General features: G+C 34.8%; 1 protein-coding gene across 1 annotated transcript; it reads right to left on the reverse strand.

Moving 5' to 3' along the window:
- Positions 1-11,882: 11,882 nt before the first annotated feature.
- LOC146995218 (uncharacterized) lies at positions 11,883-19,813 on the reverse strand. Its single transcript, XM_085825926.1, has 2 exons — positions 19,039-19,813; positions 11,883-12,812 (listed from the first exon to the last, which is right to left on the reverse strand). Exons 1-2 carry the CDS (start codon positions 19,732-19,734, stop codon positions 12,441-12,443), a joined length of 1,068 nt encoding a protein of 355 aa, XP_085682052.1. The 5' UTR covers positions 19,735-19,813; the 3' UTR covers positions 11,883-12,440.
- Between the last annotated feature and the right edge of the window lie 2,075 nt (positions 19,814-21,888).

The raw sequence follows: 21,888 nt of genomic DNA on the forward strand, positions 1-21,888 counted from the left end.
AACATACAAGGACCTGACTCGGAACAGAGAGCTTACTAAAGCTATGTTCACTAATTGTGGTATAGACAGGATACAGACGAAGGGTATACAAAACCCTTTATTTTTCTCTATATACAATAACTTCCGTACTTCGGAATACACCGACCCGCCACTTGGGGTCTAACGTAAAAGTATAAAAATAAAACTAAACTCTAATTTAACTTTAGAATAATAAACGTGGAAGATTGGCCTTATAATAACAGGAAGCGTATGTAGCACAGAGACTGTGAACACTACAATACGTTTGAATTTTATCAAGAGGATTAAAACCTCTGGCCTGGAAGGCAAACAGCAACTGCGTAACTTCTAAGGTAAGCGGCCTGCTTTGACTCACTGCTTCCTCTCTCTCGCTTGGCAAAAGGCCACAACTTAAATACTTGGCGTTCGCCAGACAAACTTTGCATAAAAACCTTAACGCTTATAATTCTGGCCGGAAGTAGAAAATAATAAGTGATAGTAAAGATTTAAAATAAAATAAACGTTAGTAAAACTTAAGATCCTTACAAGCTAAGATTTAGTTTTTTCGGCTATCTTAGTAGTGTCTTGCAGGCAATTTGTAATTGTAATACGTGTCATTTATAAGCTATGTTTCTTATTTCTAATCAAATTTGTTGTCAAGTAAGCACATAACATTTCCTAAGCATATCTCGTCCTTCAGCGCATGCTCAAGAATTATTATCCAGGCGAAACTAGTCGATTTGTCCATGACGTCAAAAATTCGAAAAGTGGGGTAGGGTTTGGAAATACGCTTCCCGGCACCACAGAGAACGCCTTCTCCGATGGACAGGCGTTAGAGGTACACACCGTACAGGGCGTCGTGCAAACAGACCACCACCGTGCAGTCTTCTGGCCACGGTAAAACGCGATATCGGTCGTCCAGTCGCCTGTGTCGTGCGTCTAGCGATTTCTCCCGCTGGCTGCCGCCTGTTTCTTATGGCCTGTAAGGCAATATACCGGTTATCTGCGGGTGTGGTTCCTCGTGGACGACCACTACTAAACCCCTGGATAGCTGTTCCTGTAGTTTGAAATTGTCTCCAGATTTGTGAAACGATGCTGTGAGCAATTCCGAACTCTTCAGCCACACTTGTCACACTGCGGCCTTTCTCCAACTTCCCAATGGTTCGACCTCGGGTAAAAGCATCCAGATGTCGTCTAACAGATTGATTATTCGCCATTTCTCGCTGAGGCAGCAACTCGGTGTGATTTTAACTGCTATACGGCGTGCAATCTCTTTGCCAGAAATACTGATCTTACACCGACAACATGCTTTATACTACTCAGACACTCCCCCATTACGTCTACCTGCATATTTGCGCATGTGCTACCGTACATCACCTTACTTAATCTCCTGATTGGTCTTTCTGTCCGCTTTGCCTCTTCGTTCAGCTGATATGCTAATTTTTCGACTTCGTCCTTAATTTTTGCATACCAGTGTACAACTCTCTAAGGGCAGTGATTCCCAACAGCTGTGCCGCGGGGGTTTTTTTTTGCGTGCCTTTTTGCGTGCCTCCAAATACTTAAAGTGTGCCACCAAATTTTAGATATGTATATAGTAAAAATTACAATGGGTTTAATCCGGTACACACTAGAATAATAATAATGGGTGTAATGACCTTACGGATGAATAAGGCACCATAAAGAAAACGAAACAAACATTTATTAATTATTAACGTTCAAAGAATAATGGCAAAAAGAATTAACGTTCAAAGAATAATGGTAAACTCGGAGCACTACCTCGCTCCTACAATAGTTAATCTACCACCTGCCTCCTCTGAGGCTAACATGCCACTGTTGTCTCTCTCAATTGCTGGGCTCTGCCAGGCAGCTGATTGGCTTACCGCAGCCAGATACATGACACCCCCCCCAGTAAGATTGTGCTACGCCAAAGCGAAGCAGAATCTGAAAACTGAACCAGCAAATACAAATACAAACTTAAAGTGTATACTCCACATACCAAATTAATTCAAAGTATATGAACATGTGTACATGACGTAATAACATACTTTAAAATAAATGCAATAAACATTCATCTCACAACAGATGAACAGACGCTTTGATACAATACCGGAGTTCTGTAATAAAACATATATGCAATACTATTTCAAAACACAATATTATAATGCAATATTAAATGGAAACCAGTAATTTGTTTTTCAAAACAAATGGAAAGTAGCTCTCGTACAATTCCGGACAAAAGAAAGTAACTAATGCAAAGTTTTAAAACATATTAGTTCATACTTAGTTCACACCTATTTCATTCACCAACTAGTCTTGAAAGACTATCTGCATTTTTTAATTGTGCACCAGGGCAATGAGAAATATGAATATTATAACGCTGAAGTGCCATTGCCCACCTCTGTAATTTGGCAGAATGCGGTGCCGACTAATGCAAATATAATAATGGATTATGGTCTGTGATCAGCTCGATATTTGATCCAAACACCCAACACTCGAACTTTTTTAATGACCACACAACGGCATAAGCCTCGCGTTCAATAGTTGACCAGTTCTGCTGAGTCTTCGAAAGTTTTTGACTGGCAAAGCTGATAGGATGCAAACTACCTTTCCTGTCTCGTTGTGACAAGCAAGCACCAACACCATATGAACTAGCATCACACTGTATGGTGTAAGGTTTTCCTGCTTCTGGAGTGTACAGTTTTGGTGCTTCACACAGTCGACGTTTCAGTTATTGAAATGCTGATTCCTCAACATCAGTCCATGGAATTATCTCAGGAATTTTCTTTTTCGTAAGCTCCGTCAATGGGCGAGCTATTTCTGCATAATTCTTTATGTAATCACGATAATAGTTGAATAAGCCTAATGCATTCTTTAGAGCAGTCTTTGTTTTAGGATTTTTTATAATTTCAATGGCTTGTAATTTTTCAGGATCAGGTTGATGTCTTCCAGCTCCTATTATATGTCCTAAATACTTTATCTCCGAACGTGCAAAACACATTTCTTTATGTTCACCAGCACAGCATCTAAATGTTTGAGATGAGAATTCCAATCTGGTGAAAAGATAGCAATATCATCAATATATGCTTTGAAAAAATCACTATGTTTTTTTAAGGCATCATTCATTACTCGCTGAAAAGTAGAAGCTGCATTTTTTAATCCAAAAGGCATCACTTTCCAACGATATTGGGAACGATGTGTCTTGAATGATGTTAAATCACGACTTTCTTCTTCTAAAGGTATTTTTCCAGTAACCCTTCAAGACATCTAAACAGGTGATAACATTCGCGTGTCCAATTTTATTGATTAGATCAGTCACATTCTCCATTGGAAAATCAACAGGCTTGATTACTTGATTCAACAACCTGAAATCAATACATAAGCGCATACTTCCGTCTTTCTTGGCACACATACGACTGGGTATGCTATTTCAGCTTCACTTGGCTCAATAAGACCCAAGCTCTCTAATTCCTCGATCTGTTTATCTACTTCTGATTTCAAAGATTCTGGGATCTTATATATATACGGCTTATTTCTTTCAGCTCCAGGTAACAACCGAATTCTATGTTCACCAACGCTGGCTATTTGGATTTCACCAGAAAATAACGCGATGTGCTTGAGTAAGAGCTCGTGTAATTCCTTTTGTTTGCTATCCTCTAAATGACTAATATCCACCTCGATGTTCCTTCTAGTTGCTGCGCAATCTCCTTTATTTGGAGTGGTATGAGTTTCCCCAAACTCAGAATCATCTTCAAATATCACTCCCACAGTTTGTGCTCGAAGATAAAATTTTCTTATTTTGTTCACATGAACATGCCTTACACTCCCATCGAGTAATTTAACTTTATAAGAATGAGGATTTACTCTTTCAACAACTTCACCTGGACCTGTCCACCTAGCATATAACTTGTTGCTAGAGTCTGGTATAAGTAAATATACTAGATCACCATTTTTAAATTCTTTCATACTTTTGCGACGGTTAAAATAATATGCATAAGTTTCTTGTTTTTCCGCGGCAGATAAAGAAGCGAGCTCAGATGCTTTCTCTAAATTTATCTTTAATTCTTGTAGATAATCAACTGCTGAATTACTCAGATTAAGAGGTAATGGTATTTCACCGGACCATGATGATTTTAACACAGCTAAGGGACCTCTAGCTTCACGACCGTACATAAGCATAAATGGAGATACACCTGTAGTGCAATTTGGAACTTCACGATACGCAAAAAGTAAATAAGGTATGTGCTTGTCCCAATTAACAGGATCTGCGCGAATTACATTTGTTTAAACACCCGATTCCATTTTTCCACTGAGCCGTTTGATGCTGGGTAACCAGGTGTCGAAAAACGAGGATGGGTTCCTAACCTTTTTCCGAATTCTTGAGTTAACTGTGAGGTAAAATTAGTGCCTTGATCGCTACAAATTATTTCCGGAATGCCGGTTCTCATAAAAATATCTAAAAGAGCATCACAAGTAGCTTTAGCGGAAAGACTTTTTAAAGGTATGACTTCTGGCCATTTTGAATGATTATCTATCAAACACAAACAATATTTATGTTTCCGTCCTGAAGGCGGTGAAATTTCACCAATAATATCTATAGTTACTGTATGAAAGGGATATGGCGCGCGAACAATAGGAGTAATCGGAATTTTATCCGATTGTCTTTCCGGACTTTTTAATTGACATCTTTCGCATGTTCTACAATAATTTTCTACATCTTTGGATATGTTCGGCCAATAAAATGAAAGCTTAATTCTTTCTTTAGTTTTCCTCATACCTAAATGATTTTCGAATATGGAATCATGAGCTAATTGAAGGACTTTATTTCGATAATTCTCGAGCAAAACTAAATGTTGTATGTTTTCCCCACAAATTTTTTTTCTTTAATGAAATAATAATTCGTCCTGTAAAAAGAAATTATTCTTCCCTAATTCTGCGTCCTTAAAAGAATTTATTAATGTTTGGCAGTTTCTCTGATCGACCTTAAATTTATTCGATTCCGAATAACTGTTTAGTCTTTCATCATCCTGATTCGCAACTGAGCTATAAAAAAGATTTACATTTGACAGTTCAACGGCGCCAACCTTAGGTTGTTTTTGTTTATGAGTTTCCGGTTTCGTCTCGGATTTAGGTTGTTTTTGTTTATGAGTTTCTGGTTTCGTCTCGGGGTAGACTATTGATTCATTCTCGTCTTCAAATATGCGATCCCATACATCTGGTGTAATTAAACACTGAACATTAAGCTTATCTGTCAACGCAAGAGCTTCTACACGCGAATATAGACAACTATTTGGTTTTTTGTAATAAATGGGAATAGTTGCTAACGTTGCCTCTATGACGTCGCCAAATGCAGAACTTAAAATGATTTTACCCTTACTTTCTATTTTTAAATCAGGAATTAATGTAATGTTCAAAATTGGTATTTCCGTACCTGAATCTTTTAAAGCTTCTACTTGATTCCCTGCAATGTAAATAGTCATCTTTTCCAAGGAATAAAAATTAAGTTTTCCGTCCGAACACTCGCGTTTTTGTAAATGATTAGAATTTACATTTGTAACAACCGCACTGTCCTTCGGTTTACTTGAAGTGTTAACTTTCGGTTTGACCTGAAAATTATCATTCTGTTTATTGGACCTCTCAAATTTATTTCGCCTGTTCGGGCAATCCTTAGCCAAATGTAAACTGCTACTACACACATAACATTCTCGCGGTTTAAACGAATGTTTCTGTTCCTTTACCACTGAATCTTTCCTTAGCGCTGGTGGAATATATTTAGAGTTTCTGTTGCATGAACCACGAAAATTAGTGAGTTTTTCACCTCTTATGTCATCAAAAGATTTCCCTTTTGCGATGAAATAAGTGTCGCATTCCTTCGCTAGTTCTTCTGGACGTAGCCAACTTTCACCTTGTCGAACTGCAATATGGCACCCTAAATCACTATCCAACGTTTGAAAAAGTTTGTCGAAAATTATTAAGTTAATTAAGGACTCAAAATCATTGACACTTCTATTTTTACAATAATGGATCCAACATGATCTTAAGCGAGAGGCGAACTGCAAATGAGTTTCCCCCATCAACCTTTGAGCTTGGCGAAACTTTTCTAAACATATAATTGGCGATGGTTCATATTCCTTAAGGATTAAGGATTTAATTTTTTCATAATCTTTCAAATCATCATCTTTAATATATACTAGAATAATAGAAGATTTATCACCTATAAGTTTAAGTAAAATTTCAGACTAAACTCATTTGGTACGTTCTTTATATAGAATCAAAATATAAATTCCATGCTAGGTACAGAAATCGATAATGCACTGTACAGCTTTCAAAAGCTTATCTCATGAAAGTGTATTTTCTACGTTGTTACTAGATTCGTTGCTACATTCGATTTGCATCAAACGCAGTTTCCCAATTTCTTCTGACTTTTTCCTTTCTTCAACCGTAGTATTAAAGAATTCAACAACAAAATCTTTATCTTTCAAATATTCTTTAGAACTTAAAAGCTTATCTTTTAATTCTACAACTTTTAAACTAGAATCGGCTTCTTCACCGAGTTCCTTCAACACCGAAATCAAATCACTTTTAACTACTCCCTTAAACATATTTAGAAGAAATTTTCCTTAAAGTTACAACAAAAAATTCTCACCTTTTCTCAAAATCCAGTCGGCTTCGTTCGCTCTGGTTCTCGTAAGAGAGCGTGCTGTAATGACTTTACGGATGAATAAGGCACCATAAAGAAAACGAAACAAACATTTATTAATTATTAACGTTCAAAGAATAATGGCAAAAAGAATTAACGTTCAAAGAATAATGGTAAACTCGGAGCACTACCTCGCTCCTACAACATAGTTAATCTACCACCTGCCTCCTCTGATGCTAACATGCCACTGTTGTCTCTCTCACTTGCTGGGCTTTGCCAGGCAGCTGATTGGCTTACCGCAGCCAGATACATGACAATGGGTTTAATACGGTACACATGAGAATTGGCGAAATTCGATTTTTAAGACATTAATAAACGCACCAATTTTGGTATCCAAGCTGATTTTGGTGCCAATTTTTTTTTTTTTTTTTGGTGCTGATTTGGTTCTTCTGTATTTGAATCAACTTTGAACGAAGAGGAAGAACTAATTTTGCTTTCTAATAATCGAGATTTAATTTAAAAATATTCGGAAGAATCAATTAATTTATTTCGGATTAACTTTAGATGCGATTATCTCATGATGGCCAAAAGAGCTTTAAAAATATTATTACAGGTTTCTACATCTTATTTGTGTGAATTAGGATTTTCAATATTAACCAACATAAAAGATCGAGACTGTTAAATGTAGAAGACAATATGAGAGTAGCATTGTCATTTTTACGACCAAATATAAAAGAAATCATAAAAAAATAAAGTTCAAATTTCTCATTAGGTATTCTTATTATTAGCTTGTAATTAATCCCTTAATAAACGTATAAGGTATTTCTCCCGCTTTTGTAGCGTGCCTTCGTTGTGTAGTGGTTCTGCACGCCGGGCCGGTGTTCCAGAGGTCCGTGGTTCGAAACCCGAAGACGGTTGCTAATTTTAAACCTCTCCAGCTTCCAAAAAATACCTAATGTCTCTATAAACGTACTGCTGTTTTTGTAGTACATATTATTTTATTTTACATTCAAATTATTATCATAAACTATTTTACACTGTGTATTATAGGTAAGTAAACAACTTTTAAACGTATCTTTTTCTTTGTGTGCCGCGACAAAAAAAGGGTTGAGGATCACTACTCTAGAGAATCAAATTAGCAACGTAGACTTAAGCATGTGGAACAGGCTCTAATTCTACCTTCTAAGACCTTCCTTTAAACGATATCTCTTTTCTACCTCATTTGAAAAAACGCGAGCTAGAAATTTACGTTCTGGCAGGAAACCTGGAAACGAGAAAGACAGAAAATCAAATTCACATAAAATATCTGGTTAGTGAAACTAACTGAATCTTTAGTATATCTCCATTCAGCGTAATTTAAAACGTCATCGAAAGATCTGTGTTCAGCCGTTTTACTACTCAACCGCCGATGGCCTGTTGCAATCCTGAAGCTTTAAATTCGATTCAGTTTGCTAACTGAAAATACTGTAAAACAAATTATTCCTTTGATAATATTTTTACTGCATGTCATACGTGCTATACATTCGTTCCTAGTCAGCATATTGCTACTACGTAAATTATCTATTCTGTGTATATCCTGCTAAAATGACTATGGTGTGAGACATCTTTCCATAGAATAATTATTTCCAGAATTCCTTGCATTTTGACATAACTTTGCCAAGATTAAATTTCCATCAGTTCTATTTAGCTTCCATTTTAACTTGCTATATATTGACATCCAAAATATACAGTAACATATCTTTCATTTGTTATCTCTTCATTCATTATTTTATATTTTGATTGCATGAATCAATCAACATAGCAATTTCCCAAATTTTCAAAACTGCATTTTGAAAAGTTTCCAAATAGCACTGTACTCCCAAATTTCGTTATTTATTTTACAGTTTTGTTTAACTGTTTACTTACAACACATCAGCCTCTAATTATTTTACTGTATGTATTTCTAGATGAGCAAACTCATAAGATCATACAACATTATATATATATATGTAAGATAAAAATGTATGAATCAGAATTATAATATAACTATAAACATAAATTCTTCCTCTCTATTCTAAAATCGTAATAACTTATCTGCATTGCGTCATTCAAATTAATCATGCGATCTTACGTAACCGTTAATACCAGATGCCTCTTTACGACCAATCACCGAATTGTAAACCAAAACTTTTCTCTTCGCGTGCTTCCATCTTTCATAACGACGCACTTCAGCTTTTGCTCTCTACTGGGCTAAGATGTAATTTCGCTGGCTTGCTTTCTATCCCAACAATATCAAAAATGTAAATCTTCTGTGGAAAGGCACGACTAGAGTGCCAAGTGATTGTGGCCACAAATATCAATTGGAAATAAAAATGGAAGTAAAACTGCCTCGACTGCCAAGTTCTTTAAATACTACGCAATCAAAATGCTTCTTCAATATGGATCTAAGCACGCATCTACAGTCTTCTGTTTTTTCCTTTGCTTTTATTATGTCAATTAAGCCGGCAGGATAGTTTCCTGCAGCCTGAAACTTCAATGGAAAATTGAGTTCAGCTCAAATCATCGTTTTGTGATAAATCCAAGATAATGTGAAAGAAGTGAATCATCAAATTAGTTTTTTCAGTGTTTAAAAAATAACAGATCATTCTTCTGCTGTGGTGTTTTGCAAGTGCTTCAAAAAAAAATCACGCGTAGTGTTTACAGATTGAAAGTAATCTCTCGATAAATTGAGAAGTTCGAATGCCTAGTGAAAAGGAAATCATCAGTGAATTACCGTTCAGGAATTAAGCATTACAGCGGGTTCAAGATCGATCTGAGTTAGTGTTTGCAAGTATGTGCGACAGAAAATTATTTGCACTTCTGCTTTTTCAACAGCTCAAAAATTATTACATTCGTGTGAACCTAGCTCAGGAACTAAATTATTGGTTTAATCCTAGTATCCGGTGCACACTGGATTATGCTACTTTTGGCGACTTTATGATGAGCAGTAAAAACGGGACATATACGATGAGTAGTTAACGGGTCATTCAAAGAAAATATATAGTTAAACATAGTATATACTATGTATACACACATAGTATATAATATATAGACGTTCCTTGGATCATTTTTAGTGTTGGCGATTATTTTCAAAGTCGCGCCAAGGCTGCACCGTATACTAGGATTTTACCAAATTATTTAATGTGCTGCGAATTCTATAGTTTTCATTTCAACATTGGTTAAAATTTCTGCAATTTGTTTTGAGAAAATCTGAAATTCTTGTTCATTAATTTTTCATAATTATGTGTGAGCAAATTAAGTAACGAATTTTAAGCTATTTAAATTATTCATAGGGAAGGATATTAAGATAAGTTTTTATGTTTTTGAAATTTTGTTGAGAATTTTGAATACGAATTTTATAATTATTCTAAAAATAAAGATGTTAAAAATAAGTGAAATTAGTACAGATAAGTAATATGAAATTATGGTAAATGCATGTTAAAATTTGTGGGTTATTGTGTGTTAAGTATAGTATGATGAGGGTGTACTGGTTCCTTCAACAGAGGCCTGTAATTACCTCTGTACCAGTTTTTCCTTTTACCCTCTTCATGCAAGATAATGTTGGAGGCTCTCATTTTATGAATGCATGTAAATTTATTATATTATTATTATTATATTTTTTTATTATGGAATGTATTAGTGCAGTTCTCAAAGGCCAGTTACCTTAATGTAAGGAACGGAGGCCTTTTCAAGTAACTGTCTAGGCACCCTGGGCCACCAGTGCAGAGAACACACTGGTTAGCTCAAGAGGACAGCCCTATTGATGGATATGTTTGTTTAGTATTGCGAGGCTTTCCAGTTTGGTAAAATCAAGAATTGTAAATGAAAGATGATAACGGTGAAACCATAATTTCTGAAGTTTACTCCTATTATTATATGGTATTAAAATATAATTTATCAATATGAAAATTAATATCACAAATATTTATGTGCATTACATTTAATTATAAGTAATGATCATCTAAAAGTTTATTTTTGTGATATTCTGTAATAACAAGAACCTTCCCTGAAGAATTATGATAATGTGAATTCTCAAAGAAAAAGACTTTTGGACTGAAATGCTGAAAAATTCAAAAGGACTCTAAAAATTAAAAATTTATTAAAAAAAAAATGATCTTTATAAATTATACTTTACAGAACAAAAATTTGATGACTTATTTTTTTTTTTTTTTTTAAACATTTGCTAGTGCTTTAAATCTTTCTCTTTAAAAAGGCTTCTCTGTCGCTAAGCCTTTTTCTTTTTGAAGGGGGTAAATATGTAAGATAAAAATGTATGAATCAGAATTATAATATAACTATAAACATAAATTCTTCCTCTCTATTCTAAAATCGTAATAACTTATCTGCATTGCGTCATTCAAATTAATCATGCGATCTTACGTAACCGTTAATACCAGATGCCTCTTTACGACCAATCACCGAATTGTAAACCAAAACTTTTCTCTTCGCGTGCTTCCATCTTTCATAACGACGCACTTCAGCTTTTGCTCTCTACTGGGCTAAGATGTAATTTCGCTGGCTTGCTTTCTATCCCAACAATATCAAAAATGTAAATCTTCTGTGGAAAGGCACGACTAGAGTGCCAAGTGATTGTGGCCACAAATATCAATTGGAAATAAAAATGGAAGTAAAACTGCCTCGACTGCCAAGTTCTTTAAATACTACGCAATCAAAATGCTTCTTCAATATGGATCTAAGCACGCATCTACAGTGTTCTGTTTTTTCCTTTTCCTTTGCTCTTATTATGACATATATAAACCAATAATTCATAATTAAAATGTATGTGCTTGTGTGTGCCAGCAAAACTGAGAATTGAAGGTAGGTAAGAGACCTTCTTGACTATTATTAAAAGGTTACACATGCAAAAGTATTTTAATTCATAGTTAATTAAAAGTTACACATGCAAATACACTTAATACAAACGTAGATAAAAGGTTACACATACAAAAGCACATTTAATGCAGATTTAATTAAAAGGCTACTCATGTAAAAACATTTTAATGTGAAATTAGTTAAAATGTTGCATATATAAAAAACTTAATGCAAATATAGTAAAAATGTTATTTTTCATCCAATACGAATATAAAAGTTGAAAGTACGAATATAAGATTGAACAGGTTTATATTAGTTTGACACTCAAGAAATAAATAATTTTTTTCCCGTACAGAAAATTAACTTGTTGACTTGTTGCGAAAATTAATTTATTGCTTGAGATTTTAATTTTTATTTATAACTAATAATAAATAAATTTAATTATATTTTTCATATTTTACTTCACTTCAACAACACAACGTTGAACTTCAATTCACAGATACCTTTCTTTGAAACTTACAAGACTGGTCTTAATGTTTTTACTTCAGAGATAATCTCTTCCTTCTTAGCGTTGTAAGGAAAAATCATTTATAAATATTCGTTCGGGTTTGGGTTTTGTAAGAAAAACTGCTTCTTGAAAAATTGGCTCTCTTTCTAGTTCACAAGCGGAGAATATTCTGCTTTGAATTTTGCTGCTTCGAATTTTTTGAGAAAATTCAGGTTGGCAGAAGCATTTCCTGAAAATAAGCAAACCTATACAAACATGCCTTGGTTTGCTCAACCTGCTCACGGTATGCTTACAGTTATAAAATAATTCTCGAATTTTTTGAAGTTCACATTTATAAGCTTTCAACTTTTTCGCCTTTTTGCTCGAAGACGTTTTACTTTTGCTAATAGCTGGCCGTGCAGCATTTTGTTTCTCTTCTGCATTAAGTTTCGTATTAATCGGTATGCTTTTCTGTTTGTCAGTTTTTTCCTATTTTGAATTTCTTTCACCGCATTTTTTTCCCAGACTTGTTTCACTCTTTGTTTTTTGCATCTTTGTTTCTTTCTCTCTTTCATTCTCTGACGTCATGCTCGTAGGTAGATGGCTTTCTTTGCACCAAGCACTTGCAGTGCTGATACAATGACAGGAACACAATGTGTAATCCAAATTCTTCGAGTATAGTTGCAGGTTCTTCTTTACGGCATCAAGAGGTAACAAATGAAGCTTATGCTGATGGGGCCCATAAAGCTGAATTAAATTCTGACATCTGCTGGCACTAACACTCATCAAATTGTAGTACGGAGACACAGGAACATCAAGGAAAAACAGTAAAGCACCAGTTTTCATGTTGCCGAAGATTCTCTTAAAATAAATGATGAACGACATTAAATAATTCATAAATTGAAAACACAAAAAATTTTAAGTTCTGGTCCAATATCTATAATTAAATTAAAAAATAAAAGCAATATGTTTCTTTACAATATGTTACACCATTCATTGCTCGCCGAAAGAGCGCGCTCCTGATATTCGTATAAAAGTAAAAATAATTTATTTCTACTCTTAAATTAATGAAGTTTTCTGCGATTGTGTTTCAGAGATATGGCAACACGCGATTATTTTTATTGTAATTGTGTTCTAAAGATATAAGTGTGTTGTGTTTCCAGTTTGTACGTTGAAGCAAGAGTAAAATATTTATGATATTTATTGTGTAAAGTTTTGATTTCCAGCCCATTCCACAAAGAGGTGAACATAACACAACAAGTCTTTTAATGGCCGGACACTTTATTTAGTAGCCATTAGCCGTATGCCACTACAAGAGCCGGACGTGGTGGCCATTTCATTATGGAAGCACCGAATAGGTGGCCACCGTTGCCTTCTATGAAGGGACAGGCAATTACAGCCATGCCTTCTCCGGGATTCGAACCCGGCCTCTCGCTACGGCAGTTAACTAACAATCTGGACATAATTCTGATTTGGCATAGAACCTTAGGTCGGAAGTCCATGCGACGGCGTTTCGGTCACTACCAATCATAAAGGCTAAGCGGCATGCTTTGCAATCTATCAAAATGAAACCGCAAAAGTATTAGAAAAATGTTCTTTTGGAAGGATACATCAAGATGCTACACTGCTATTATTATTGTCAAATAAATATTAGAGGTATTGTTTTACATTTATGAAATGTAATAGATATGTTTAAGAATTTTCAAATATATTGAAAAAAGTATAATCTTTACGTTTTTGTTCATAAGTATCACCTATGTTCTACTATCTCTTTTATACCTGTTTAACATAAGAACTTCATAAAATTAAGTCATTCATAACATTATGCGCAAATGCTCGCTGCGAGCATGGTTTTAGTCATAATGGATGTTAAAGTTATGAAGTTCATATTCATAAGCTCTCGAAGTCTATAATACGAATTTTTATTTATTCCATAATTTTTAGTAAGCATTTTACTTTGTTATACCTCCAAATACTCTCAATACAATCATAAACGTAAATGTAAGGGCAATAAAATGCAATCTTCATCTTTTGGCAATTTCAGTCAAAACTTAAAAATTTCCTAATCGCCATCACCCTAGAATGAGCTCAGTTTAAAGGAAGATCATTTGACTGAACATCATCACCGCTGGATCAGTTACTGGAAATTTCTCCGAGGACAGGGTAAAACTATATAGTTTTAGGTCGGAGAGAGAACCGCCCACCAGCGGCCGAGCGGTAAAGACGCTGAACACTGGTAGTTCGGTCTGAGGTTCGAATCCCGCGAACGGGCTGGCTGCATGGGCGTTTTCGTGGTTTTCCCCATGTGTAACGTGTATACGAGCCAGTTTCCCTTAGAAAGTCCTCCACGAAAGGCATCCCTCCCTTTAGGCAGATAGCCCTCGTGTGCTTTGCCATAATTAAATACACCACCAAATTAAATACGGAGAGAGAACCAATTTAGTTGAGTTGAGACTTAAGCTCAGAGAACAGAGAAACCAATGGGCGAGCTTATGAATTAGGGCTTTTTCTATTGTTTTGCGTTTAACGTTCTTAGTAGCTTGAAGTGGTAACTACTGATTGTGCTCTACCGTACTGAGAACTGTACAAGTACAGGGGGTTTCACATTTCATGGGACAAAAAAAAACAGCATAGTAAAAATTCTGTAACTGATTTATTAAGACGAAACAAATTAGTTCTGAAATTACAACTGTACATGTTTTATCTGGCAATAGCGTCCGGTTGTGAAATCGCGGCTAGAAGCACAGTTAATCAAAATGGCGCCATCTATGCAGGAGAACATGTACTGTATTTTGGAATACGCCAAAAAGCATTGCTTATCGTCGTCCAAAGAAATTTTCGCCGAAAATTTTGTAAAGAACCACCGGATCGTCAACATGGAAAGGTGGGTAAAGCAGTTTTAGGACACGGCCCGGCTGCTTGTGTAAGAAAATTAGCCCAGGACGAACAGCAGCCCAAACCGAAGTGGTTCGAAAATTTCGTTTTTACGAAGTTCCTCAAAAGTCAACGCATCGTGCGAGCTCTGATCTCAGTAACCGTGTGGCGTATGTTACGGAAACGTCTACAATTCCAGCATACACCTTTCAGATGGCGCTGGCGTTAATACTCGTACCTTCCGACAAACCCTTGCGAAAGCTTTCTATGAGAATTTGCAAGATAAGTTGGAGATTAATGTTTTCGCCAATGGACCTCGAATGAAACCATTTCTCAGGTTTCTAACAAAGGCGCACTAAAAATCCACATGCTGCAATGGCTATATGCGATTACGGCAAAGTCTCTAGGGCTATCTGCCTCGAGGGATGCTTTCGTGGAGGACTTTCTAACTGGCTCGTATACACATTACACATGCGGAAAACCACGAAAAAGCCCATGCAGCCACCCCGTTAGTGGGATTCGAACCTTGGACCGAACTACCAGTGTTCAGCTATTTTACCGCACGGCCACTCTTGAGCTATGCTATAATGGAACATCAGCGTGATTCTCCAAGTGTGAACGGTTTCTGCGCCTTTTCCAACAGTTGTGTTTTGGATCTTTTTATATCTGTGGGATAATCGATTAAATTAATCAATTAAATAATCGATTATCAGGCTATGGTATAACAGTAGTTGTTCCCTCAATTGGAGGAAGTGGAGGAAAAAGTTCTGAAAAGTGGAGGAAAAAATTCTGCAGCAAGACGGTGCTCTTTCATTTGGCAAAAAAAAAAAAAAAAAAAACTATACGCCTACCCTATCGCTGGACGACTGCCTACCTTATCGCTGGATTGGCCGTGCTGTGTCAAACATTATTCCATTGCTCTGTTGGCCACCGAGATCTCCAGATCTAACCCCTTGGGATTTTTTCCTATGGGGCTTTGTTAAAAACAAAGTTTTCATATCTTCATTTCCCCAGAACATGCACCAACTGAATCAGCGGATAGGTAAAGTGCTCGAATCATTAAGAAAGGATGTTCTAACATAAGCATCGCAGGAAGTGGAATGCGCATAGATATTTGCCATGTCGCCGAAGGGCGCACATAGAACATCTACAGAAACGTGGATAACTATAGTTTCACTGTAAATTTGATTTAGCAAAATAAAGTAAATACACGTTTACAGATATACTTTCTTTTGTCCCATTCCATATGAAACACCCTGTACTTTTGTGAAAAATTGTAGAACTGTAAAGTGTTTCTTTTTGGAAAATAAATTTTATGGAGCTATCATCGGTTTTATGTGCATTCTATCCATTACGAACCCTTAGACACGTAGTTTGTTTTTCTTTGACATAGATCTAGATTTTGGACATTACGTAAAGCAATGAATAATTTATTAATATCAATAAATTATTAATTTTTATTAATTAACGTATAAGGAAATGTAAATAAGTGTAATATATATGTTTACCATTACCCTTAAAGTAGATGTATTTCTAGGCACATCTATAAAAAATTGGAGTTTTTTATTCAAAATTTCCCAAGATATACATGAATTTATATAATGGCGGGTTTCGAAATTTGGCCTCTTTGTTACAAGCGATAGTAACGAAAAATGTGGTTTAGACACAAAATTATTTGAAAGAATGAATGATGCACCATTTGTTTTTCCCACTCGCGCACAATGAAAGAGAAAGGAAAATACGTAACCATAAAATTAAGCATTTTTCTCCGAGTGAATTATTCTTGGCGCAAACTGAAAAAAAAAGTACGCGAAAATAAATTTTTAAATTTCTCTATAATTTTCCCACCAGATTTTATGAAATTTAAGATTTAGGCATAATTTGAGTTGTCGAATGAAAATATGGAAAAAAATCGGCGTGTCATTTCAGAAAAAGTCCGATTCTCTGTCGAAATATCTTTGTTAGAGCGGTGCTATATATAAATCTAATATATATCCTAAATCTCGCTTTGGAAACATGCAAAACGCAAATTAAATTTCATCAATTGTTCCAGTAGAAACTGCCTCATTTTCACTCCAAAGGGCGTTAGCCCAGAAGGGCTATTAATTTCGTTTTGGCGTTGTGCATCGAAAACTTTAAATGTCCGCTTTTCGAATTGTTGCCACCCAATATTAGAGCCCTGTATTATATTTAAAGAAATTAAAGAAAGAAGAATCTGCATCAATGTATATATGCTTCTCGCATTGTGATAAAACAACGGTACCTAGAGCTATCCAATTATGAATAACGCAGTCCTCCACCGAATATGGGCATCTGGAAGCCCTAATTTGGAATTTGGAATTTGTTTTATTATCTATTTCATATTTTGTAAAACTACAATGAATTTTTGGTTAAAAAACTAAACGATTTCAAAGCGAGCAGTGACATCACTGTACGGAAAAAAAAAAAAAAAAAAAAAAAAAAAAAACACTTTTATCTTTAGCGCGTGAGACTGTGTATCGGATTTTCTACAGATAAGCACATTTTTAAATTATTTCGCTATATTGCCGTTGAACTGAATTTTATAGTTTAAGTGCGAAGAACATGATATTTAATAAATTACCCACAAAACGTTAAAAAACCTGAAACCTTTCAGATTTTTTTTAAAGTTTTTTTTTTTTTTTATTTATTAGTCCAAAGGGTCAATTTGCCCAGAATTCCTACTGATTTCGTTTTGGCATTTTGCATTGATTCACTAGAAGCGTAGTTTCACTTTTCAAACTGTTGGTTCACTATGGTTCAGAATCAGAGAGCATTAATTCTTCTCCACAAATCAATACAAATTTTCTCTCTCAACACGGCAATAATGTAATATTTACTTTATTTCGTAATTTTGCGATATTACTTAAATGTATACAACTTTAAAAAATCTGATGTGTAAATCACATGACTTCCTTGTACGGAATATTAAATTACACGCATTTTTTCTTGCATTTTGTTTAATCTTATTGGATTTAATTAAATCTACTTCGCCGACAGCGCATAAACCACAACAGAATAAATGCATTCTTTAAAATTCATACTATTTGTTTACCATAGCGACATTCTGGCGCTAGGTTCACTTAACAGTATTATATTTCGTTCATATTATAACTCAGAAAGCACAAAATTTATATCATTTAAAGAATTATCTAATCGTTGCCACATATTCTATTCAAATACTATAATAAAGCTAGAACGATGTATAAAAGAAATTAAGCAAACAAAACAAAAAAGAAACAGTTTTTCACAGACGATTGAGTATTTCTCATTCAATTAATTCAGTTCTCACTTCGCGACAAGGCAAAAATACATAAAAACTCAAAATATCTGTATTAAAAATTACTAATTATTAAAAATTAATTATTAAAAATTAAATTACTAATTATTAAAAATTAAATTATTAAAAATTAAGTAAATCTTAAACACTTATTTCCTCGAAAAAATTCCAGAAAGGATTAAGCATGATTTAATTCGCAATAATAAATGAAGGCGTTATCTTTGTTGTTGCGAAGCTACGTTTCTTTAGATCGGCAACAAATCCACTACTCTGCTGTTTCAAATGTAAACAAGCAATAGCCGCCATCAAAAAAGTGATTAGGCTTAGCGGCACTTAAACAACTTTTAAATTGTTGATAATTCTAAAAATATTGCGTACAGATTTGCTAAAGGCATAGAAACCTTAACTGGAAGATAAGAACAACATAATTCAATCATTTTTAAAGCAAAAAATGTACAATTTGCAAACATATAAGAGTAAAGAATCTGAGATCACTGAGCCGGGTAGCAGAGTGGATATATATATAAATATATTTATATGCGTTTGGCGCGGCCGAATTCAACCAAAATACGAGGTGCACATATACATGTTATAGTAGTCCTATATACAAAATTTCAACTTTCTGAGGCTACTCGTCTTTGAGTTATGCGAGATACGTACGTACGTACATACGTTCGTACAGACGCCACAAAAAATTCTCTTCAGAATTCATTTTAAAGCAGTTTTATAATTATTTTGGGGGAAAAGAGTCTTTTATTCTGTCCTTACGTACAGATATCACGCAAAAACATCGTTATATTGCATTCGAAAGCGGTCAAAATGGATATTTTCGTAGAAATATGCTGCCTGAAACTTTTCGCGATTACAATACTTCCTTTTTACTTCGTACAAGGAAGTAAAAACTGCAAATATTACCTGAATCATTTTAGACTTGGCTGATTGGGTTGTCTTTTTCTGAACAGACGAGATGAAGTAGAACATCGTGAGGATATCTGCTTGAGAAATTTCAACCAATGCATCATTTGTTACTGTCTTCGTAAGGTCAGCTTTCAGAAACTGGAAACTCAAATTAATCTTTTTGGCACTGAAGAATTTTGGAGTTTGCTTCAGCTCTTCCATGACATTTTGGGCTGTAATTTTCCAGTTCTCATCGTTATCAATAATTGTGAGCTGCAACTTTAAATGCTGTCTGTTATAAAATTCGGAAATGCGATGCATAGTTGTTACAGTTTTACAAATGGCTACAGCGTCTGTGCCTGGGCCGCCACCCAAGCAGCAAACCTTCACTTCTCCTTGATTTAAGAGATGGTTAATTTTGTGAGGTTTGGATCTGAACATCTGCAGAAGATGAAAAGCAGCTACATTAGAAATTAAAGGCGAATTATGAAACACATAGGCACACCTTTTAGAAGCAGTATCAAACACTGGATCAGATTCACGCGTGTTAGCAGCTCGTGAGGCTTGTTTGAGATCATTTTTCAATTTCGAAATATTAGTTTTATTTCTCAAATCAAACTCTTTACAGATTACCTTATGGTAAAATTCCACAAAATCACCACCACTGTTTTTATAAATATCACTAGATAACTTGCTTCTTGTGAAACTATTCATATTTCCCAAGTCGACACTGCCGCTCAATGATGATCACTTCGCTGACAGCCCGATGGCAGAGATAACACTATTTAAAATAGAGTACGGGGAATTAATTACCTTTTTTTCCTATCGCTAGTAATCTGCATCTGGAAGTGTAACGTTTATCAGTTGTTAAGGTTGCTTCATTTGGCAAAAAATAAGGCTTTTGGCGACATTTGTTGTACAGCACTGAAATTTAACATCTCTAAAAGTTAGCAAAGGAGATGTTCCATACTTTAATTTGCATTAGAATTTTATAATATTTACATACAGATGTTTGAAATTAGTATTTAAGGAAGTATTGCGGTACCTTTAGGTTGACGATACGCCACTTGGTGCTATACATAGATTGTCTCATGAAATCTATTTAAAAAGAATAATAACCTTAAAGATCTATAACAAATTCATGGAAAAAAAATGACTGTTTTATCACCTTCAAAATAAACGTAAGAAACAAAAGCAAATGCACATATTCACAGATAAGATTGTGTATAATGCCTTCATTAGACAACTGTACAGTAATTCATTCTTAGTTGCACATAAGTCTCTCTAAAGAAGTTTCATTTTACGATTTCTCGAACGACCTTTTAAGAATGGATGATACAGTTATCTTGGGAAAATTTGATAGTGACTAAGCGTCTTTGGCCATTGTCAAATGGTGGTGATATAAATATTTATTCTTTCATTAAAAGTCAGCATTTCGCCAGAACACATCTAAACTCTATCGAAGAACTTATCGGACCGATGCTTATTCGCAAAGAAGTTCTTGCATATCTACTCATGAAATGAAATAAAATTATTAATATATTTCACACTTTGATGCGCAGTTGCGTCTGGCGCTCTTTAACGTACCGATATTGCTATGCATTTAAACGGTGACTGGAAAAATGCCCACAGGAAAAAAGCTCACAGGAAAAATGCTCACAGAGTAATGCTCACAGATATAAATGCTTACAGGTAAAAAGCCCACACAGAAATATGCCCACATAGAAAAAAGCTCACATGGAAAAATGCTCACTTAGAAATACAGTGTCTCATAAAAGTGATGGGACACTTGTGCTTTACAAAAGGAAACTGTAGTAAAATGAATTAAAAAACATGTAAAACTTTTTTGTGGGTTTGTTTCATACTTAAATTTAGTAACAATTATTACATAACATACATTTTCTCAAAATATTAAAACAGTAATTTAATAAAAATACAATTGTTTAGAACGGAGCAAAAAATGGCTCACATAAGTGATGGGACACTTACTTTTCCATCAAATATTTATAAAAAAATTTTACTTTTTAAAAGGTTTTTAAGATTTTGTTGGATTTCCTTTTACTTTCAAAACATGATTTAATCTTCTTGGGATGGATTCGACTAATTGTTTTGTGATTTCTGGAGTGATTTTACCCCATTCTTCTTGAAGCACCGATTTTAATTGTTGTTTTGAAGAAATGGTGTGTTTGCGAATTTTTGATTTCAATTCTTGCCAAATATTCTATATGGGATTTAAGGCTGGAGATTGTCGTGGTGCTTTTATTATTTCAGGACAGTTATACAGCAGCCAGAGTCTAATGTTCAAAGCAGTGTGCTTGGGGTCATTGTCCTGGTAGAATTTAAAATCGTTATGAAGGTTCAATTTTCGTGCTGAGGATTTCAAATTTTGATTTAAAATGTCAATATACTTGTACTGATCCATTATACTGTCAATAAAAACAAGATTACCAACTCCAGCGGACAACATACACCCCCATACCATAACGCCTCCTCCACCATGTTTTACTGTTGGCACCAGGTTCTGTTTGCGAAATTCTTCCCTGGGTTTTCTCCACACTAAGATCCTACCGTTAGAACCAAATATATTAAATTTACTCTCATCAGCAAATATAATTTCATTCCAGTAAGCATAATTCTTATTTATGTTGGATTTTGCGAAAGTCAGTCTGAGTTTTCTTTTCACTTAAGAAGAATTTTTTCCTAGCTGCTCTACCGTGATATCCAGCATTATCAGCATTATAAGAATTACTCTTCTAATAGTCTCAGGATTAATAATTACTCCATGTAATGCTTGTAAATCAGCAGCAACTTTAGGAGCACTCATTCTTGGATTTTTTTTTTTTAATATTTCGAACGATAATTCGCTTT

The sequence above is a fragment of the Stegodyphus dumicola genome, chromosome 10 (genome assembly GCF_044657685.1).
Source record: "Stegodyphus dumicola isolate Sdum_Otavi_A_Nest chromosome 10, ASM4465768v1".
In the NCBI taxonomy this organism is placed as follows: Eukaryota; Metazoa; Arthropoda; class Arachnida; order Araneae; family Eresidae; genus Stegodyphus; species Stegodyphus dumicola.